The sequence below is a fragment of the Cyphellophora attinorum genome (assembly GCF_001299255.1).
Source record: "Cyphellophora attinorum strain CBS 131958 chromosome Unknown Contig1, whole genome shotgun sequence".
In the NCBI taxonomy this organism is placed as follows: Eukaryota; Fungi; Ascomycota; class Eurotiomycetes; order Chaetothyriales; family Cyphellophoraceae; genus Cyphellophora; species Cyphellophora attinorum.
Window position 1 is genome coordinate 406,593 of NW_017253229.1, and position 20,308 is coordinate 426,900.

The 20,308-nt window shown below is 53.8% G+C and overlaps 8 protein-coding genes across 8 annotated transcripts; 7 read left to right on the forward strand and 1 right to left on the reverse strand.

The window, feature by feature from the left end:
- Positions 1-174: 174 nt before the first annotated feature.
- AB675_382 (uncharacterized protein) lies at positions 175-1,431 on the forward strand (the record flags this gene model as incomplete). Its single annotated transcript, XM_018143915.1, has 1 exon — positions 175-1,431. The coding sequence occupies one exon, from the start codon at positions 175-177 to the stop codon at positions 1,429-1,431; it is 1,257 nt and encodes a 418-aa protein (XP_018005709.1).
- A 3,008-nt stretch (positions 1,432-4,439) lies between these two features.
- AB675_383 (uncharacterized protein) lies at positions 4,440-6,018 on the forward strand (the record flags this gene model as incomplete). Its single annotated transcript, XM_018143926.1, has 5 exons — positions 4,440-4,540; positions 4,591-4,660; positions 4,709-4,957; positions 5,007-5,140; positions 5,343-6,018. The coding sequence occupies 5 exons, from the start codon at positions 4,440-4,442 to the stop codon at positions 6,016-6,018; spliced, it is 1,230 nt and encodes a 409-aa protein (XP_018005424.1).
- Positions 6,019-7,310: 1,292 nt separating this feature from the next.
- Positions 7,311-7,701, forward strand: AB675_384 (uncharacterized protein; the record flags this gene model as incomplete). The annotated part of the gene is made up of 2 exons (XM_018143937.1): positions 7,311-7,400; positions 7,465-7,701. The coding sequence occupies 2 exons, from the start codon at positions 7,311-7,313 to the stop codon at positions 7,699-7,701; spliced, it is 327 nt and encodes a 108-aa protein (XP_018005433.1).
- Positions 7,702-8,661: 960 nt separating this feature from the next.
- On the forward strand, positions 8,662-9,480 carry AB675_385 (uncharacterized protein; the record flags this gene model as incomplete). Its single annotated transcript, XM_018143948.1, has 1 exon — positions 8,662-9,480. The coding sequence occupies one exon, from the start codon at positions 8,662-8,664 to the stop codon at positions 9,478-9,480; it is 819 nt and encodes a 272-aa protein (XP_018005526.1).
- Positions 9,481-9,611: 131 nt separating this feature from the next.
- AB675_386 (uncharacterized protein) lies at positions 9,612-11,173 on the reverse strand (the record flags this gene model as incomplete). The annotated part of the gene is made up of 2 exons (XM_018143959.1): positions 9,612-10,057; positions 10,108-11,173. 2 exons carry the CDS (start codon positions 11,171-11,173, stop codon positions 9,612-9,614), a joined length of 1,512 nt encoding a protein of 503 aa, XP_018005352.1.
- A 541-nt stretch (positions 11,174-11,714) lies between these two features.
- AB675_387 (Kinesin-like protein bimC) lies at positions 11,715-15,120 on the forward strand (the record flags this gene model as incomplete). The annotated part of the gene is made up of 2 exons (XM_018143970.1): positions 11,715-14,201; positions 14,248-15,120. 2 exons carry the CDS (start codon positions 11,715-11,717, stop codon positions 15,118-15,120), a joined length of 3,360 nt encoding a protein of 1,119 aa, XP_018005790.1.
- A 623-nt stretch (positions 15,121-15,743) lies between these two features.
- AB675_388 (uncharacterized protein) lies at positions 15,744-16,993 on the forward strand (the record flags this gene model as incomplete). The annotated part of the gene is made up of 4 exons (XM_018143981.1): positions 15,744-15,797; positions 15,894-16,310; positions 16,402-16,488; positions 16,697-16,993. The coding sequence occupies 4 exons, from the start codon at positions 15,744-15,746 to the stop codon at positions 16,991-16,993; spliced, it is 855 nt and encodes a 284-aa protein (XP_018005792.1).
- A 758-nt stretch (positions 16,994-17,751) lies between these two features.
- Positions 17,752-20,241, forward strand: AB675_389 (Mannosyl-oligosaccharide 1,2-alpha-mannosidase; the record flags this gene model as incomplete). Its single annotated transcript, XM_018143992.1, has 1 exon — positions 17,752-20,241. One exon carries the CDS (start codon positions 17,752-17,754, stop codon positions 20,239-20,241), a length of 2,490 nt encoding a protein of 829 aa, XP_018005898.1.
- Between the last annotated feature and the right edge of the window lie 67 nt (positions 20,242-20,308).

Below are 20,308 nucleotides of genomic sequence, written 5' to 3' on the forward strand. Positions count from 1 at the left end.
CTTACCGCCGCTCAAGTGAATGCTGAGGCCCGTGCAGAGTCGCAAAGCTCGGCAGTACAAAAGGATGACCACACGCTATTTTTCAGATACTGACCTTCTTCAGCGACATACCGACATTGAAAAGCACAACACCATCCGGAAATCGGTACAGCTAACCCAAAGGCACAATCAATCATGCGTATAGCAATAGTCGCACCTCTTTTCGAACTTGTTCCACCACGCCAGTATGGAGGAACTGAACGAGTGGTCTATTTCATGGTCGAAGAACTGGTTCGCCTTGGCCATACTGTCACACTGTATGCCGCACGTGGAAGTCAAACTTCTGGCCAATTGATAGAATGTTGGGACGGAACATTTAGGGAGCAAGGAATCGGCTGCTCTGTAGAAGAGACCCGAGAGCCGTACACGGCTCAGATCAAACTGGCCATGTCTGGTATTGTCAGCCACGATGTCGTACATATCCATCACGCCGTCGCTGATTATCATCCTCTGGTTCTGGAGTCACTTCGCGACATCCCAGTGGTATGGACTGATCACAACTCTGTGCACGATCAAGACAAGCCCAGAATCTTCGATTCACTTGCGAAGCTCGATATTGGCCTGACTGCTTTGTCAGCCTCGCATAGAGGCACAGTTCCTGATGCAAACTGGCTGGCAACAATTCACCATGGCCTTCCAAAAAGTTTGTTGACGCCCAAAGAGACGGCTCCCTCCTATCTCGCCTTCCTTGGCCGTATATCTCCCGAGAAGGGGATCACAGCCGCGGTTAGAATAGCGAAAGCAGCGGCCCTCGAACTCAAGGTTGCAGCCAAGCTTGACAAAGTCGATCAGTCATTCTACGACGAGGAGGTCCAGCCGCTCTTTGCTGCGTCTCGGGTAGACTGGATCGGCGAGATCTGCGACGGGGCGAAAGCTGATTTCCTCAGTGCTGCCATCGCTCTCATCTTTCCTATCCAGTGGTTGGAACCATTCGGCCTGGTCATGATTGAAGCCATGGCTTGTGGCTGTCCGGTCGTAGCTTTTGGGGTCGGATCTGTTCCAGAAGTTCTTGAAAATGGCGTGACAGGCTTTGTTGTGGACACGGAGGAAGAGGCAGTCCAAGCTCTGCGACGTATCAGGAGCCTCGACCGACAACGTATAAGGCAGAGCTTCGAGCAAAGGTTCACCTCCACCACGATGGCGAAGAAGTACGTGAAAGTCTATGAGCGTATCATCCAGGAAGCGAATACTCGTCGAATTGCACAGGAGACGACAACATCCAGCCATGCTCAAGCGGCCATGCTTCGCAAGCACTCTGAATATGCTGTCATGGACAGTCTGTACTCCGAGTTGCTGGACTCATTCCCTCTCCCACCAGTTCAACAAGCTCCAGCACCTCTGAAGGCTGCGTCAGTTTGGCCGCATATCTCAGCGATGCCAGTCAGTGCATGATCTGACGTTATCTCAGCGATGCCAGTCAGTGCATGATCTGACGTTAGGAGTCAGTCCTGCTGAATCTCGCCGATAGCTGAATGGTCACTGATTTTCCAATTGTTGTCTTAGCATGGTCCTAGTCACACATGATCAAGATGTGGTCAATATTGCCACCAGTCACTGACTGTACTCCTGTACGCTCTGTGAAGCTAGAACAGTGAATTTGCCGAGCAGACACATTCAAGCAACCCATTGCAGACCCCCCTGGCCCGCAGACGACTTTTGCCATGTGTGAGGATCACGGCACCGCGCAGCTGAGAGTGGCAATCAGTGAGCTATTGCAGCATCGGTAGCCTATGCTGCTCTACGACCCGATCGCGGCATTTGCTATTACACATGTGAAGCTAATCAAAGCCTTGCATTGCGCAGTGGTGGAGGCCGTTACCATTACTGGGTTCAAACCAGGGAGCAAGAAGTGCATCCACATGTACAGATTCGTGAACAGTGTGAACTGCACATACCGTAACATCCACCGTCGCGGAGAGCATTCCAAAAATGTAGAACCTGAACTTCCAGCTGAAAGTCAGTGGAGTGATGGGAGAGCTCCGGACCATATGTAGCAGGTTGTCCAAACACCCTTGGAACGGATCATCACATCCATGCTGATCCCAGCGCCTGGAACATCAATCGCTAGACCTTGGTGGGGACGCTGCAAGGTTCGCAACCCTTCAGGCGACGAGTTAGAGGCATTGGAGAAGACGCTCGTTACTTGACCGTATCGCTCGCCTGATAGGATGCTAGTCTTCCAGACGATCACCAAATCTCAGAACGATGCCCCCCTCTCATGTGATCCTCATGCAATGCGACTGGCTCCCGATTCCCATCAGCGTTATCATGGGAAGGTGAAGCGCTGAGTGATTAAGATTTCTTGTTCTGTCCTGCACAGTGTGTCCGGAGATGAGGCATCACGACTGGATTATCCAGTTCCCTGAAACCAGGTCAATTAGTTGACCCGAGTGTAGGGACGCATTTTGCTGGCCATCAAATGCGCTCTGAGGCTCGACTTGGGAGCATCGGCCGATCTCACCACGCGGTTTGGCAATATACTTCCAAGTTGTCATGGATTGCAAAGGTATGTCATCGACATGCATGCGTGCCAGTAAAGCTTATGCTGCAAGATACAAGACTCGGTCCCTCAGTGGCGAGGAGGCTCCGTGAAGGCGCTAGGCCATTTTGAGACTAGCTTAAACTGGTCCTGCAGATCAGTCACCGTAGTCGCTGCTCTACACGTGGTACCACCTCCATAGCCTACGATACAGCTTACAGCCCTACCATTACTGATCCATGGACAGCGAGGAGGCTCAGCCTCGTAAAAGAAACCTTTGTACCACAAAACTTTCACCAAAGTTCGCGGCAGCCCCCGCCCTGATGACAGCCAAAGCTTCGGACGCCTTTTTGCCAGTGCGAACCTCGAACCTGGTTCAGTACGGGCTTTAACTTCAACGGCGTACATCTTTCTTCTCGCCTTATACGACGAAGACGGGATCCGTGAACTCAGGATTGCGGATGCAACAGCCAAGGGCGGCACGCTGTGACTGTGTACGAGGCCGCCGGTACAGTCTTCCATTACCCTTCATTTGTCGCAGCTACCCTACCCTGATGGTAAGCGACATCTGTCTGCAGTGGGAATTCTCAGGCTCGCTCCTCGGACATGCTCAGTATCAGGGTCCGCCCTTTTAGTTACCTTCGCGACTTAATGATGGCCTCTGGGCAACCTGTGCATGGCCTCGAGGCAACTGATATTCATGGCTGTGATCTTCGCGATCTTGTGGTGGTCAGTCACACAATTGACGATCACGTATCACAACTTATTCAAATCAACATCGAACACTCATGAGCACAGTGAGCGCTAAACGACAGGCCGGCAGACCCTCGCAGACATGTGATACTTGCAAGTACAGACATCAAAAATGCAGCGGCACAAAACCTACATGTCAACACTGCGCTCTACGAGGCATCGCCTGCCACTATTCCGATACACCAGCGCGTAGGATCGACACAACCGCTCTTCAAAGAGACGCTGCCTCCAGCTTGCGAGCCAGTGCGACTCCGACTTCATCCGTTCCGGTGCAACACAGGGCCAACTCTCCTACGAGTCCTTCGACCGACTACAGCCTAGTGAATGAGATCCTGCTGGCAGGCCTGGTACTTACTTCATGTCTGTACTTGTGGTTCCGAGATTAATTTGTGACCCAGCGAGATCTGGGATTGCCATCTGCACAACAAAAGGATCTCAGCCACAGTCTTACTGATCGAATTATCACACGGTTGCACTCGTCGACACCCTTCCCTCCACAGCCGCAGGCACCGACACCGAGCCATGGAGCCGAACTCAAGTCTACGTCGGCGCAACATCTTGTGGAAGTCCTCGGTCAAATCTGGGCCATTGAGCCTGATGACGGATCAAGCTCCTTGCCAGGGGCTACGCGCCAAAGCACAGACGACAACCTTGCAATCCTGTCTCCCACAACCAGAAACACAGCATTGCTTGAAGAGAACGTCAAGACCCTGGTACCTTCACATGCGACGGCCGCTGCATGGATGTCGTACTTTCACTCAGGGCCGAATAAATTATTCCGAATCTGTTCGCCGACAGACAGTCTTCGTCTTTTGGAGTCACACTATAGTCCAGGACAGTCCGTCAGTCGGATAGATGAATGTCTGATTACGTGGCAGCTCACGTGCGGAGCATTGTTCTATCCCGATATCGACGAGAAACTCCACAAAGTGCTCTATAAGTCTGCGAGGATACAGACTGTAGCCTGCATCGAAAGTAATGGAGGCTCGCTGCTGTGGATTGTACTTACCCTGCTGATGGAGTGTGTATATCTCATCAATCCGAAGCCCCGAAATTGCTGGGTAATTCTCGGTAAGAAATTCGCAAATGTGCAGGACTTTCTCGTTCCTGGAGTTGCACCAAGGTCAACTGACATTTTCACGTAGGACAGGCAATCAGAATCGCTCAGATGCATCGTATTGATCTAGCAAAAGAGCAAGCCCCGCAACTGACCAATGACGAGTACTCCCGCTGGCGGGACGTCTGGAGGGCAATGATCTTCCTCGATACGTGAGTTCACCTCACAGTAACGACAGCAGTCCCTTGACTGACCATCTCAGCTGGCTTGCAATGATACTGGGCAGAACAACACAGATCACCACGGAAACTAGTCACGATCCTTGGATTACGGTATTAGCCTCTCTCATGAATGGCCCCTCGTGCTAACTTCTAAATCAGCACATTCGAAGTGAGCTTCGTCAGCCAGAGGAAGACATTGCTGTCAATATGGCTAGATTGGCCGTCGTTGTTGGCGACTACATACAAGAGGCTCAGCTTTCCTCAGCTGCAGGTTCTCCTGTATACGAACGTCATCTACAGGCCCTCGAGGAATGGTCCTCAGCGTTGCCGCAAAGTCTTCGTGTTTTCATCGAAGATATCGACAATGTGCAGCAATTAGACCTTCCTGACGACGACGAGTACTCATCGGTCAGTCGGAAACAGCTACAGGAAGTTCACCATATACTGATTAATCTAGCTTTACTTAGAGGCATTCTATTTCTCTTCGGTTCTGCTTGTAACCAGACCTCTCTTGGTCGAAATGGTAACGACATGGCGAGGACAGGACGACGCCTCGATTCCTCACAGGATTCGATTTTTGGCGCAGACTTGGTACGTCATATAACAAGCGAAGCTCATTGCAACCTGCTTACGCTTCCTGCCAATTTTCAGTGCAGATTCGGCAGTGCAGATCGCTCATTTGTCTGCCAAAATGGTGCGCCGAGGTTACATATGCCAGAAGTCATGGCTGATAACGTGAGGCCGTCAATCTTCCATGAAATCTCTATCATCATCCTAGCTGACATCTTAACAGTACGCTCAACCTTTATGCTTCTCTGACGCTTGCCTTGAACCTATCTGTCAGGCGCACTGAAGGTAGGTGGAGTTTGACCTATACGCAACAAGAAAGCCGCAGGCAGCTTGAAATTAATGCCCTGGACCTTTCGATGGGTGTTCTCGCATATTGTGCAGAGCAAGATGTCTTCTCTGCAGGACATCTCAGAACTGTAAACAAGTTCAGAACTGTACTCGAAACTCAACAAAGGTCTGAGCCAGCATTCGTGGGAACAACACTGCCCACATTGGGGTTCGACGCAACACCACCGACTTCGTTCTCAACAGGCGCATCCTACCACGAGTCAACAGGGTCTGATCAGATGTCAACTTCTTCGGTAGGGTTCGCAGCACAGCCATACTCCAACACGGTGATGCAACTGGATCTTCTTTCGCCGGTAGTTGCACAGTACTCGTCTTTGTACCATACTATATCGTCCACGGGCCGCAGCGACTCACAAAGCACAAACTACTCGAATCCGTCCGACTGGATGGCGGCAGGACCGTCATCGTCAGATGGCCAAAACGCGGCCTCAATGGTGGATTATTTTGCCAGCCCAACGCAGACTACAAAACAGCACTATCACCCTTTTCTTCAGGACTTTTATCATTACGAAGAGCTGTATTCGCAGGGACACGCTGTGCCGTACAACTAAAGGTCCAGATAGCATGGCCCTCTGCGGGCCGCTACATTCATTTGCATATTTACGTACCGTGCCCGTCGTTTTACAAAGGACTCAAGATCTGGTGTCAACCCCAAAAAGCAAAGCAGAGGACAGAAGGAAACCGCTTCACAGCAAGGGAACGGGAAGGAGAGGGGGACGACTCATCACCAACGACAGCCGCATAGGTAGATGGTTTTGCCGGCTTGCCAAAGTCCCGGATAATACTCAGATTCCCCGTCGACTATGTCAGAAATTTTAGTGAGCTGAAGTGTTCACGAAGTCGACCTTTGACCGCACTCGGCAATTCTCAAGTGTGGACCGTGCAGAGAGTGGCCTGAACCGGCAGCAAAGGAATGGAGTCCGACAGTCAGGTGTGCACCCTGCCCGCTGTGACTTTTGTCCTTTCGCAGGCAGGGTCTGTAAACCTTCAACGCAAATCCATCGAGGGATATAATGTACTCCAGCCCAACTTTCCATGTGTATTACTATAGTGAGGCGTAAATATGCCTCGCATCTGAGCTCCACTCGGCATCCTCGACGCATGTGACAAGACACACTTAAGTATTGAAGGTGGTTTGACAGGACGCTACTGTATGCCAGGAACACAACAAGCGAGCAATGCGCACCAAATTGGCATACTTAGTATACGAAATGATAACCGGGGCTTGCCGGCCACACGTGGATGTTTTCCGGCGGATCGGCGATGTCTCTTGGTCACTCACAAGCCAGACAGTCCCGCCGGAAGTGCATAAAGTACGCCTGGCTTCACGAGGGGTCGGACATGATCCGAATAAGTGTAGAAGAACGACAGCGAGTACGACCCAAGATTCTCGTGGCGCCAAGGCATAAACCAGTGAGGAGAGCAGGCACCCCTGTGCTCGAGCGTGCGGTGGTGGTGCCACCATCGCAGCATGCTACCGCGTCGTCGATCCAGATGTCTTCGTGGGCATGCCATCCCGTCGGGTCGCCAGAGCGCTCATTGTGCATCATCTGACGATTCAAGCAAAAGAACGCTTTCCGACCACGCCGCGCAGACGTTCCCCCACTATGCCTGATATGACATCAGATCGCGAGGGGAAATGACGAGCAATTGTCTCATGATACGGACCAGGGTCTGGGTCCCGTAACACTATGACAAACACCGTTGAAGACTACCGGAAAAGCGTTCCGTACATCGACAGACCTTCAAGTATGTTCGAGGACATGTCGGTCGCCGTAACTAAAGTGTTTTCTGGTGCAGATAGACCGTTCACCAGAGCAACGAAATTTTTACCCAACCCAACATGCCTCGTGGAGCAGAGTACGATGACGGAGTGCCCCGGTCCGACAATGCTATTGAAAATGGCGAGAACAAAGTACACGGCGCAGGAAAGGTAAATTGCAATACCCCGACACTCGTGAGTCCTCGAAAAGGCGTACTGACATATAATCTACTAGACCACGGATGAGGCCAGCATCGAACGCGCAAACAAGACTGCAGCTATGCCCGATCTGAGCGAGGTTAAGGATGGAGTCGCCAGCGGGGGAACAGCTCCAGGTCATCAAGATGGACATGGCCATGAGGCGCCGCGGACTTCTGGTGAGAAGAAAGGCACGTTCCCTAACAACAATTATGGAAAAGCAGGGCCGCATCCGGTAGATGAAGTGCAGAATATCCCTGCGGTTCGCAGATGAAGGGGTAGTCTGGATACGTAGCAGGGAATCGTCTATGTGCAGGGACAAAGCTACCTCTTGTTTGACAGCCGAGATGATCTCCCTGTATGGTACCTCGATATAGGTGGCAGGATTCTCTGTCGCTTGTATAGTCGCCTTACCACACTATCCGATCGCTGGTGTTGCACGTACACTTGTGGCCGTTGATTTCAGAAAGCGGATCTCCGATCGACGACCATGTTCTGCACTTTTGCGAATACGTTGCCAACGCTCTTCTGGAACAATCCAGTGTACTTGCTTCGTGACACCAGTCGAGGAGATATACCGTCAACCATCCGACCTGGGCACGACCCTGCCTGATGCCGTCCCTCATCTTCAGCGGTCGAGAATGGGCTCCCGGATACACTAACCGCGTTTCTACATGCTTATTTTGCACCACCAACCTCTGTGCAGGGTTGAACTCTAGGTCGGTCATGATGATGGCCTGCTAGACGAGAGGCCAGTAGACTCAGGAACGAGAGAAGCCGACGATTGCACCTTCTACTACGTCGTCTTTGATATGATTGTAACCATATCTGGTCTTCCTGCCAGAGCAAAGAGCGATCGGAGGGTCGAGGTGATTAGGCTCGTGGGGGCGATGTTCATTGCCGGCTTGGCGACGTCACAGTGGGGGAACTTTTGGTAGACCCGCTTTATTTTCTCGAAAATGACAAACTGCGTCGACCACACACGCTGTCGTGTATAGCCTATTCAACAATGCCCAGCTAGAGGACCAGTGCCTTGACGGCGTCTCAATCACTCTGAGATAGACTGATTCCGTCCCGCTAGGCTAAGGTCAACCGCCTGCGCTACCGGCCGCTCGTCCAGACTTCGCCCACATCCACCTCCCGTCACTTGCCTGAGACGCAACGATTCGTTCCCTTTCCCCTGAGCTCCCTCCTTTGAGTGCTCGGCCGGAGCCCAGTGCTCGCTCTGGTCGCCATGTCCCGCCCCGAAGACCTCCTCCCGCCCGACCTCTTCTACAACGACACCGAGTCCACAAAATACACGACCTCCTCTCGCATCCAGCGCATCCAGTCGGACATGACGCACCGCGCTCTCGAACTCCTCCACCTGGACCGCCCTTCACTCATTCTCGACGTTGGCTGTGGCTCCGGCCTCTCAGGAGAGATCCTGAGCGAGGAAGGTCATACCTGGATTGGCATGGACATCAGTCCCAGCATGCTAGCTGTTGCATTGGAGAGGGATGAAGTCAACGGCGATCTGCTGCTGGGCGATATGGGACAGGGCTTGCCTTTCCGCCCCGGCAGCTTCGACGCCGCCATCTCCATCTCAGCTATCCAATGGCTGTGTAACGCCGAGAGCAGCGACGACCGGCCCGAAGCGAGACTAAAGAGATTCTTTGATGGGTTGTATGCGTGTTTGAAGAGGGGTGGGAGGGCGGTGTGCCAGTTTTATCCGAAGAACGAGGTGCAGAGGAAGATGATAAGCGCCGCCGCTGTCAAAGCTGGCTTCGGCGCGGGCATACTAGAAGACGACGGCGGGACCAAAAACGTCAAGACCTACTTAGTACTCAGCGTTGGCGGAGGTGATATCACGCAAGCGGTTAACGGACTGGACGACGTTGACATCGAGGACGGACGGAATGTTCGGCAAGCGATGAACGGCAAGGGGATTGGCACGCCCAAGAAAGGCAGCAAGGAGTGGATCATGCAGAGGAAGGAGAAGATGAAGCACAAAGGCAAGGTCGTCAAGACCGACTCGAAGTACACTGGCAGGAAGAGGAGGGTGGCATTCTGAGCTCGGAGTCCGCAGAGGCTGCCATCCGCTGCATGTATGCAGAGGAACCCGATGGTATCATTGAAGCTGTTCAAAATATCGCCGAACTGCCGCATCTCGAACATCATCAAAGATTTATGACGACGAACTCATCAATACAAAGTGAGACAGCTCACGGCGTCATTCTTGAGGACTTCGAAGAGCATGCCCGGGAACCCGAACAATTCAGTCGTGTCGCTCACCATTTCCTGATCTCGAGGCTGGCCAGCGCTCGTCTGCTCCTTGCCTTCCTCCTCAAAGCCACCCAGGATCTCGATCGACGAATCAGGGCTCGAGTCGCCCCATCCGCGATTCAGCACCATGCCACGCTGCTGTTGCGCTTCTTCTTCCGCACTGCCATATGTGCTGTGCCATACACGTCGCAGTGTGGAAGATATGTCGGAGAATGGCGTCTCTGATGTTGGATCCTGGGGCTGCGAGTTTGGATTGGGCAGACGAATGGCCCATCTGAGGCGACGGTGGCGGTTGAAGTTGTAAGAGGAGGGAATGTTACCGTGGAGTATAATTTTTGTCACCACCAGGCTTGACGAGTCCATCGCTCCGGAGGATGGCATCTGCGCCACATCCGAGGTAGGGAAGGCAGGTGACTGATGCGCCGAGGGATAAGAAATGAGCGCATCGAAGCGTGGTGGAAGTAGTTGTAGAAGCATTCAGCCGTCCAAGCAGGCTGGGCATCGTCTTCATCGCGCCGAATTCCAGATATGCTCGAAGCGTCAGAGTCTCCGCTGTAGCTCCGGACTGATGAGCGGCTGGCGTTGTCGATTGGTTCGAGGTTCGGGGAAATGTTTGAGCTGCGACGGCGTCCGCTGTGTGGTTGAGCGGTGGCATGGATGGAGATCCTGCTGTCGTCCTTGCGGTAGATTGCGTCTGGTGGACCGAACTCTGCGACGAGATCTTGTGGGGTGGTTTCGTTGAGTTGGACGGTTGTGACGTGCCCGTTCAGACGCAGGAACTCTAGCTGGCCGCCGCCGCGGAGGTGGACGATTGAGATCTCTGGTGGGGACGTCTCTGTAGAGGAGTCGATGATCTGGGATGCCTCGACCAGTGATGTTGAGGCTCCGAAAAGCGATGATCGTGCCTCCGGCCAAGATGAGCCTTCGAAGATCGCCATTGACGTTGCTGGTCCAGTCGCGGACGACGATAGCATTGAAACAAAATCTGCTTTGTCCGACCATGATTTGTGGTCGATGGGAAACAAGAATGCCAGTCCTGGATATGACAGAGTGTATGTGCCGCGACGGTGACCAGTCTCGGGTGGCGTGTACTCGCCTTTGTAGGCTGGACCGAAGAGGCGGTTGTAGATATGCCTGAACGATGGCCGTGCCTGGGCTGGGTCTGGTGCTTGGCCGTCTTCCATGGGGCGCGCGTGTTTAACGAGGTCAGTGTTCTTATATGCTAGTGAGTTCTTTGAGAAGTCGAGGACTTCTACGAGTCGTAGTCGCTGGTCTGGTCCGTCGAATCTGAGTCGTAGTCCATTTGCTGGCAGAGTGAGGATGATTGGTTGTGTGGTGGGATGGGATGAAGAGTGGGACAGATCGATGTTGGGGTAGTCCTGTGGGTGGGATTTGATCTTCGAGATGACTGTATGTAGCGACAACCCAAGTGTCATCCATCCTAGGCCACGGCCTGGGACGATAGGCACAGCAGCCGCCATGGCGAGGTCTATGGTGTGCCTCACTCAGCCGATTCCGCGCACGTGAGTCAAGCTTATACTCCTGTGTGCGATCGACATCAGCAGCCCCAGGCGACTGCTCTCATGGCGTCTTTGGGATTGCGTTGACTGATCAATATATGCAACGGTTGCCTTGTCCATAGCAAACGCCAGGTGATCATGCCGCCGGATGACCGACTCGGACGCTGAAGCCTAGTCACATGACCATGTCGAAAGCGGAGTCATGCCCGTTGGCCGGGCAGCCGCGCCGGCCACCGCGATGTTTACTACCAAAACTTTCTTGGGCCGACCAGCAGCCGAAAGGCAACCCATGCCTACCCAGTCCTCGGATCAGGCGCATCCTTGCATATTGACGTTTCGACCGCACGTCTTATTTCTTCAGCGGCCCCTCACACATGCAGATGCTCGACAGCAACACTCATCAACATCACCCGGCAGGATGAGTAACAGATCAGGCGTCGCAGCGCGCCAAACAATGATGCGCAGTGGCAGTATGCGCCCTCCAGCAAGACCTGCCTCCGCGATGCAGCCCTCAAGGCGAGCTGCCTCGCCCGCCGACTCCAACACATCCGTACTGTCCGGCGCAAAACGGAAAGAACGCGACTTTGACCATGACGAAGGCGAGGAGACTAACATTCACGTCGTTGTCCGGTGTCGCGGTCGAAGCGACCGAGAGGTCAAGGAGAACAGCGGCGTCGTCGTGTCGACGAGTGGTGTCAAGGGCACGAATGTTGATCTGTCCATGGGTCCGAATGCCATCAGCAACAAGACATACCATTTCGATAAGGTCTTCTCACCAGCAGCGGACCAGACGATCGTCTTTGAAGACACTGTCGCGCCGATACTGAGCGAGATGATGGCTGGCTTCAACTGTACCATCTTTGCGTATGGACAGACTGGCACAGGCAAAACATACACCATGACGGGAGACATGACGGACACATTAGGTTTGCTATCTGATGAAGCCGGCATCATTCCTCGAACACTGTACTCGCTGTTCCGACGATTAGAGGCCGAAGAGATTGAATGCTCGGTCAAGTGTTCCTTCATTGAGCTGTACAACGAAGAATTACGAGATCTGCTCTCAGCCGACGACAGCGTCAAGCTCAAGATTTATGACGATGCGAACAAGAAAAGTCACAGCGCGACGATCGTACAAGGCATGGAGGAGTCTCATATTAAGAGTGCCTCTGCGGGCATCAAGCTCTTACAGAAGGGCAGCTATCGGCGACAAGTTGCGGCCACGAAATGCAACGATCTCAGCTCTCGAAGCCACACTGTCTTCACCATTACCACATACATCAAGAAAGTCAACGAAGTCGGCGAGGATTTCATCTGCTCGGGGAAGCTGAACCTGGTTGATCTGGCAGGAAGCGAAAATATACAGCGCAGCGGTGCGGAAAACAAGCGTGCTGCCGAAGCTGGCCTGATCAACAAAAGCTTGCTAACACTTGGCCGTGTAATTAATGCGCTGGTCGACAAAAGCTCACATATTCCATATCGAGAATCGAAGCTCACTCGATTACTGCAAGACTCGCTTGGTGGTCGGACGAAAACATGTATTATCGCAACTGTTTCGCCTGCGAAAAGCAATCTGGAAGAGACCATCTCGACGCTAGACTATGCTTTCCGAGCCAAGAATATCCGAAACAAGCCTCAGATTAACTCAATGATCTCGAAGAAGACCTTGCTGAAGGAGTTCACGGCCGAGATCGAGAAGCTGAAGAGTGAGCTGATTGCGACACGGCAACGAAATGGCGTCTACCTCTCCAATGAGCAGTACGAGGACATTACAGTCGAAAGCGAGTCGAGAAGAATCTTAAGCGAGGAGCAGAAGGCGCGAATCGAAACGATGGAGACAAGCTTGCGGAACAAAGTACAAGAGCTGTACAATTTGACAGAGTCCTTCACGCATCTGAAGCGGGACAACGAGACCACAAAATCCATACTCAACAGCACAAAAGATGTTCTCTTCAAGACAGAAGCCGTTGTGAGCAATACAAAGGAAAATCTGGAGGACGAGACAGCACTCCGGAAGGCACACCAAGAGACGGAGGGCCGACTAAAAAGTGTCGGCAATCAGCTTCTATCTGTGGTTAGCCGATCTGTTACTGATCTGGACGCGGTCCACTCCAAGCTACGACGAAGATCACAGCTGCATAACGAGAATCGACAGCTATGGCAAAGCTCGACAGAAAGTGTCACAGGCATGACATCTGCCATCGAGGACCGACTCGAAGTCTTCCAGAGCGAACATCAAGAGCTCGTCACGAAATCTACCAGCCGGTTACAGAAGTTTCTTGACGATGAACGCGCAAAGGTCGAGGCTTGCAAGGACATGGTCTCCACAAAGGTCGCAGACATGCAGAGAACCAAGTCAGCCGTCGAATCTCAGTCTGCGTCGTCCAAGGACGACATGCACAACGTGCTGGAGGAGATCAAGGTGCTACGAGATGAAGTGAAGGACCGCGTTGGCGAAGGACTGAAAGGCTTGAACAATGCTGCAGCTAAGATCTCCGGTGAAGTCATCGAGGAGCTGGAGCAGTTCCACACGCAGCTTCACACTTCGTACAGCTCGCTCGGCAAGGACTTCAAGACTCTCTTCGAAGACATGACTACTCGGCTTGCCAGTCAGCGTGAAGAGAATGATCGTTTACGCACGGCGTTGCAGGAAGCCCACCATCGCAACATCGAGTCACAACGAGCCGCGACTGCACAGCTTGAGGCTTCACTCGAAGAAGAACGCCGCGCATCCGAGCAGTCTAGACAAACATTGAAGGACCAGATTTGTGGTCTCATCGATGCATCAGCAGTGAGGCAAGATGAGCGGATAGCCAGCACTTTGAGTCGAACACAGCGGTCACTAGGCCAGGCTTCCAACACACTCGAGCTGGCTGAGAAGGAGTATGCTGAGGGAATGAACGAATGGCTGCAACGTGAGCAAGCTCTTCTCGACAAGGTGACTGGCTCGAGGGATGAACTGAAGGGCAGGATGAAGAAGGACTGGACTGTAAGTTGATCACCCATTTCTAACGACCACCACTGACGCTCCCCAGGCCATTGGCGCAAAGAACACAGCCATCCAAGTCTCAACTAAAGCCGTCCACGGCGAAGCAGTCAAGATCGTCGACGCGCAAATCGCCGAAATGACCGTGCAGATGTCCGCTCTCGACGAATTCGTCACACGGGCACGCACCCAAAACGAGCAATCCCACCAGCAACACCTCGACAGCATGCGGCAATATCACACCGAAGTCACACAACTCCAGTCCGATGTCACCTCCTCCATCGAACAACGTACTAGCGGCCTCCAAACATACCACGCCGAGACCATAGCCAACACCACCTCCCTCTCCGAAACAGTCACCACATTCAGCGCCGAAGCCGAGGAAGCCCTCAAAACCATGCGCACGCACGTCCAGGAAACCTCTTTGACCGACTACACACCCACGGGCCAGACACCTCAAAAACGCGACTGGTCCTACCCAAAAGAGCTTCCCTCAACCGCACCACACACCACCGTCATCGCCCGTTCGCGTGGACTCCCTGACCCCATCGTACCCGAGTCGAAAACACCTGGCCGGTCGCCTAGAAAGTCACCGCGCAAGGCATCGCCCACTAAGCTGACACGCAGCAGCCCTACAAAGGGCAAGGTCTACACTGACGCCGCAGATGGGGAGTTGACACGAGCGATAAGTTTGGAGAATATGACGGAGCCGATTGGTCTTAAGGAGATCAATATGAACATTGTCGCGGGAGTGGAAGAGGGAAGCAAGACGATCAGCTTCAGTAAGAGTATTGGGCCCGGAGGAGGGCAAGCTCCAGTGCTGAAGAAGGCGAAGATCACTAGGAGTCGGACTGCGGCGGAGAGGGGGAATCGTACGGTGGGTGTGACTGGGGGCGAGTGGTTGGGACGGTCGTATTCGTGAGCGCTACAAGAGTTGGCCTTGGTGTTGTAGAGATGTTCTCTAAAGCATGGCAAGACGTGCCATCGTAGAACATGGAGGCTGCGAAGAGCTTCTTGCATGAATCATGCTGATCTGATCTGGGACTTAGCATACTCAGCGAATGTACAGTTTTGGAATGCTGATCACGACTTCCGCTTGGCTCCCGATGCCTTGTACTCTCAAATGCATGATCGAACAGATTCCGCAACAGCGCTTTGCTAGACACGTACGCGCCATTGGCCTCCCTGCATGCGGCGCGGTTGTCGTTGTCTGGATGCATGTACTGATACCGATGCAAGTGAATCCTCGGTGCCGAGCGGCTGCCGAGGTTGCCTTTTTTTCTCGTTGCCTTCTTCCTCTTCCTTCCACTTCACTTGATTCATGTGCCCTCTGGATCACACTCGTTGTGTTGGTTTGAGCGGCTGAATGAGAACACTCTCCAAACATGATAAATACACAGAGCACCTCATCTTGAGGCTTAGCCCGGAGCTGACTACGTGGACAAGCATCGTGTGTTTGAACACCTCCAGCTTGCCGTCACAGTTATATTCCTCCAAGACACCATTGCTCAGCAAGCACAACACTAGCCCACAATCTCACCAAACATGCCGCCAAGAATAATAACTCTCCGCCACGCGCAGGGCGAGCACAATGTCGACGTAAGCCCGCTTGCACTCCATGACCTTCCACAATATCCTTACCTGCACCCAGTCGCCGTTAGGAGCGTTCAGCTAATGTCCGTCCACCGGTAACAGAACAAGTTCTGGATTCGCGATGCCAAACTCACCCCCACTGGCCTCTCCGAATGTGCAGAAGTAGCACGCACGTTCCCATTCCACGCAGATGTGGATCTGGTCGTGTCCAGCCCGCTTCGACGCACGATTCAGACAACTGTGCATTCGCTGTTCCCGATTCTACGGCGTCAGGGATCCGATGGGACGCGAAAGAAGGTTCCCTTCATCCTTCATCCTGCAGCACAGGAAGTCAGTGGTCGGGCGTGTAATTTGGGGAGTGAGAGGGCGCAGTTGGAGAGTGTGATGAGAGGGTGGTTTTCAGGTGCTGGCAAGGACGGAGACGAGACTGAGAATACAGAGCGGATTTGGAATCGATGTGGGTTGGGAGAGCCTGGGAGGGTTGATTTTGGGCTGGTTGGGGAGGGATGGTGTGATAAGGTGAGCTTTTTGACCTGCGACTACTGAGTGCGAGAGCATCCGGCTGTGCATCTGGTAGGGAAGATGCGCTAATTAGATGGTGTGTGAGCAGACAGGATTCTCCTCGCCAGACCCGAAAGCCGTGGAGGAGCGGGCTGCGAGTCTGAGGAGGTGGCTGTATCAGCGGCCGGAGAAGTTGGTGAGTTGTTCCTCTGACTACAGCTTTGACGACTGCCTGCCTGCCTGCCTGCCCTGGACCTGCTCATTTCGTGTCATTCCCGATCATTGTTTTCTACATAGTACTTGAGCTGCGGCGCAGGGGTCGCCCTCCTCTGTCTTCACAGCGCCACTGTCCCGATTCCCTCACTTCCCCTCAGTCCAACTGGTCACATCAATAACTATCTTAGATCGTCCTAGTAACGCACGGCGCCTTCCTGCACTACTTCACGCAATCCTGGGAAGGCATCAGTGCTGAACGAGGCAGTGCGTTCAAGAACTGTGAGTGGAGGGAGTACAACTTCTCGGATGATTCGAGCAGCGAAGCGGCACGAATTGTTGAGACGGATGCGTCACGAAAGAGGAGAGGGGTCACTGCGGATGGTCAACAAGAAGGTGATGGGTCGGGTGAGACGTCGAGGGAGATCGAAGGTGGAGTTGCTGTGAGGGAGAAAGGTGGCGTTTGGCGGGTTAGGAGCTCGCTTTGACCTAGCAGGCCTATGCGCAGGACGAGTCTTGAATGCATGAGATGGAGGAGAGCGTTGACATGGTGCATATGCCTGGAGCCATGGACGGCATGCATTTGCTGGCGCCGCAGATCACTTGCAGCCACAAGCGGTCGCACAGACACGAATAGAGCATAGACTGCTGGGAGCATGAGGATAGATCAAAATAGACATTCAGCCGGCCACATACGACACAGCAGGCTCACCCAGAGTAGGTAGTTGCGACTAAGGAATGCCGCTCTTCCGTTCTTGCTCATTCGCTCCTCGACATTCGAGGTCAGTCTCCCCTTGTCAGGAGCCTCACTGATGGGCGGAGTAACGCGGAATGCTGATCGTAGACAGCGCCACGAGTACGGCAGCGTATATCATAGCCGAAAGCAGACCTTCTATCTCTCCAGTGGCGTCGAATTGTTGATAAAGACGTAACGAAGTAGGAGGAGGTTCAGGAGGAAAAGCCTTGGCGTGGCGGAGACGATCCCCGGAATCGTGTTTGTCCGCTCCGACGTCGAGTCGCGTGCAGCAACGACGAGGTCATGACTCGTGTCGACAGTCTCTTGATCAGTGATTCAGAGACCACATACAGCTCACGTCGCTCGCACATGACCGTTCGAGCACCACATCTGTCGCCCGTCTCTAGGTAGACCACATTCCTCCGAAATTTCAAAGATGCGGACATAAGTCGCCAACAGGGAATCCTCCCCCCTGCAGTGCCATCCCAGGATGGTCTCGACCTCGCAACGATGTCCCACCGAACAAACGGGCACGCGAAGGGGTCGATGTCACATCGCATCACCAACATCCTGAGCGATGACTACGAGGAGCTACCCATGTATAAAGACAAACCACACTATCCTCCCTCGCGGCGGAAAAAGATGTACCAGCGTCGGGGTCCCCAGGTAGCAATCGCACTGCTCCTTCTCTCGTTCCTATACTACACCGGCTACCTCCCATCCGGCCGCTCGCCTCGGCCGCCGCATACACACCACCATTACCACCATGGCACGCCCTCGAAAGATCCTGCACTATGGGCCGCCCGAGCAGACGAGGTCCGCTCAGTCTTCAAGACCACATGGGCCGGCTACGAGAAATACGCGTGGGGTCTCGACGAATACCACCCAATCTCCAAGTCCGGCCGCAACATGGTCGAAGGCGGCATGGGCTGGATCATCGTCGACGCCCTTGACACCGCCATCCTTATGAACCTCACCACCGAGGTCAGCCGCGCACGCGAGTGGATCCGCACAAGTCTGCACTACACCGCCGACCACGACGTCAATACGTTCGAAACCACCATCCGCATGTTGGGTGGCTTATTGAGTGCGCACTGGCTGAGCACTACATACCCACACCTCGCGCCACAAACCGATGATGATGTGCTGCAGCCCGGCGAGGATCTGTACATCGAAAAAGCAACACACCTCGCCGACCGCCTACTCGGCGCCTTCGACACACCCAGCGGCATCCCTCTGGCTTCCATCAACCTCAACACCTCCCTCGGCATTCCTGCCGGCGACGGCCTCAGCTCCACCGCTGAAGCCGCCACTCTACAGCTGGAATTCAAGCACCTCAGCAAAATCACCGGCGAATCCGTCTACTGGGAGACGTCCGAGAAAGTCATCAAAGTCATCGACGATTTACAGCCTGAGGGCGGGCTGGTGCCTATTTTCATGAGTCCGCAGACGGGGACGTTTCGCGGGCAGAATATCCGGTTGGGGAGTCGAGGGGATTCGTACTATGAGTATTTGTTGAAGCAGTGGTTGCAGTTTCGGGGTTCGGAGCCGGTCTACCGTGAGATGTGGGACGAAGTCTTAGATGGGATCAAGCGGTATCTGGTGACGTGGACTAAGCACGGGAACATGACGATTATTGGGGAGCGCCAGAATGGGTTGAATCACGAGCTGACGCCCAAGATGGATCACCTGGTTGCTTTCATGCCCGGGACGATTGCACTGGGTTTGACTAATGGGACGACGGTGGAAGAAGCGAAGCAGAAAGGCATGTGGACGAGACATCAAGAAGCAGATCTGGCGTTCGCGAAAGAGCTGATGAAGAGCTTCTGGGCGATGTATAAGGGCACCGCCACCGGACTAGCCCCCGAAATCGCCTACTTCCACGTGGATAGCCCGCCGAGGCAATGGTCCTTCGAAGAAGGCTGGACATTACCTCAAAGTAACACCGATGACTTCGATGATGTCGCCGAAAGCACTTCTTCCAGCGCCACAACATCCACTTCGGCCCACGACCACGATCATGATCACGACACCAACTCTCACCCATGGAAGCAGGATCTCGACCTACACACCCAAGACCTACATAACCTCCTCCGCCCCGAAACAGTCGAATCCCTCTTCTACATGTACCACATCACCCAAGACCCCATCTACCGCGAGTGGGGCTACGAAATGTTCCAGTCCTTCGTCGAACACGCTGCCGTGCGCGACGATATCACAGGGGAAGTCTACGCCTACGCTTCGCTCGACACCGTCGATTCTCTGGACAGCAACGGTAAAATCAGAGACCGGGACAGGAGGGACAACATGGAGAGTTTCTGGCCTGCCGAGACGCTGAAATATTTCTTCCTGCTGTTCAGTGAACTTGGCGGTGAGGGCGTGGCGGCAGCTTCTTCTGGTTCAGTCGTTAGCGGAAAAGCGAGCAGCAGCAATGTAATGCCGTTCAGGCTAGAGGATGTGGTCTTCAACACGGAAGCACATCCCCTTCCCCGCTTCGACATCTCCACCAGCACAATATGGAAGACGGGGTGGCAGCGCAAACCACGCACAGCATCCCCAGCAGCAGCAGCTCCTGGCGCGACTGGCGAAGAGCAGGTCCCTGTAGGCCTCGGCGTGCCTTCCTCGCCGATCGACGCCGCTGTTGTCGCGGATGGGATCCGGAAGAAATTGGCTGATAGTAAGGACTCATTCGAGATCAAGCACGGCAAAATTGGGCTGGATGATAAGGTCCTGGACGAGCGTGCGGCGGCGTCGGAGGCGTTGGGGAGGCACCAGGAAGCCTTGGCGGCGACAGCGACTGTGGCAGCTACGATGGCAGCTGGGGACGCGGAGTGGGAGGATAAATCTTGGACTGATGGGAGAGATGTAGATCACCCAATGGGGACGCCTCATGAGGGCGAGCCAAAGAAGGTCGAGGTACAAAGGGGAGGCAAAACGGAACGAGGTGGTGGAACGGGGCAGAAGGAAGGTGAGAAGATCGCTGACCGCGACGCTATATAATCCGTCGCAACACATAGACACTGTACAATACTGTGGAGATGAGCTCTACTATACATGGCTGGCCCGG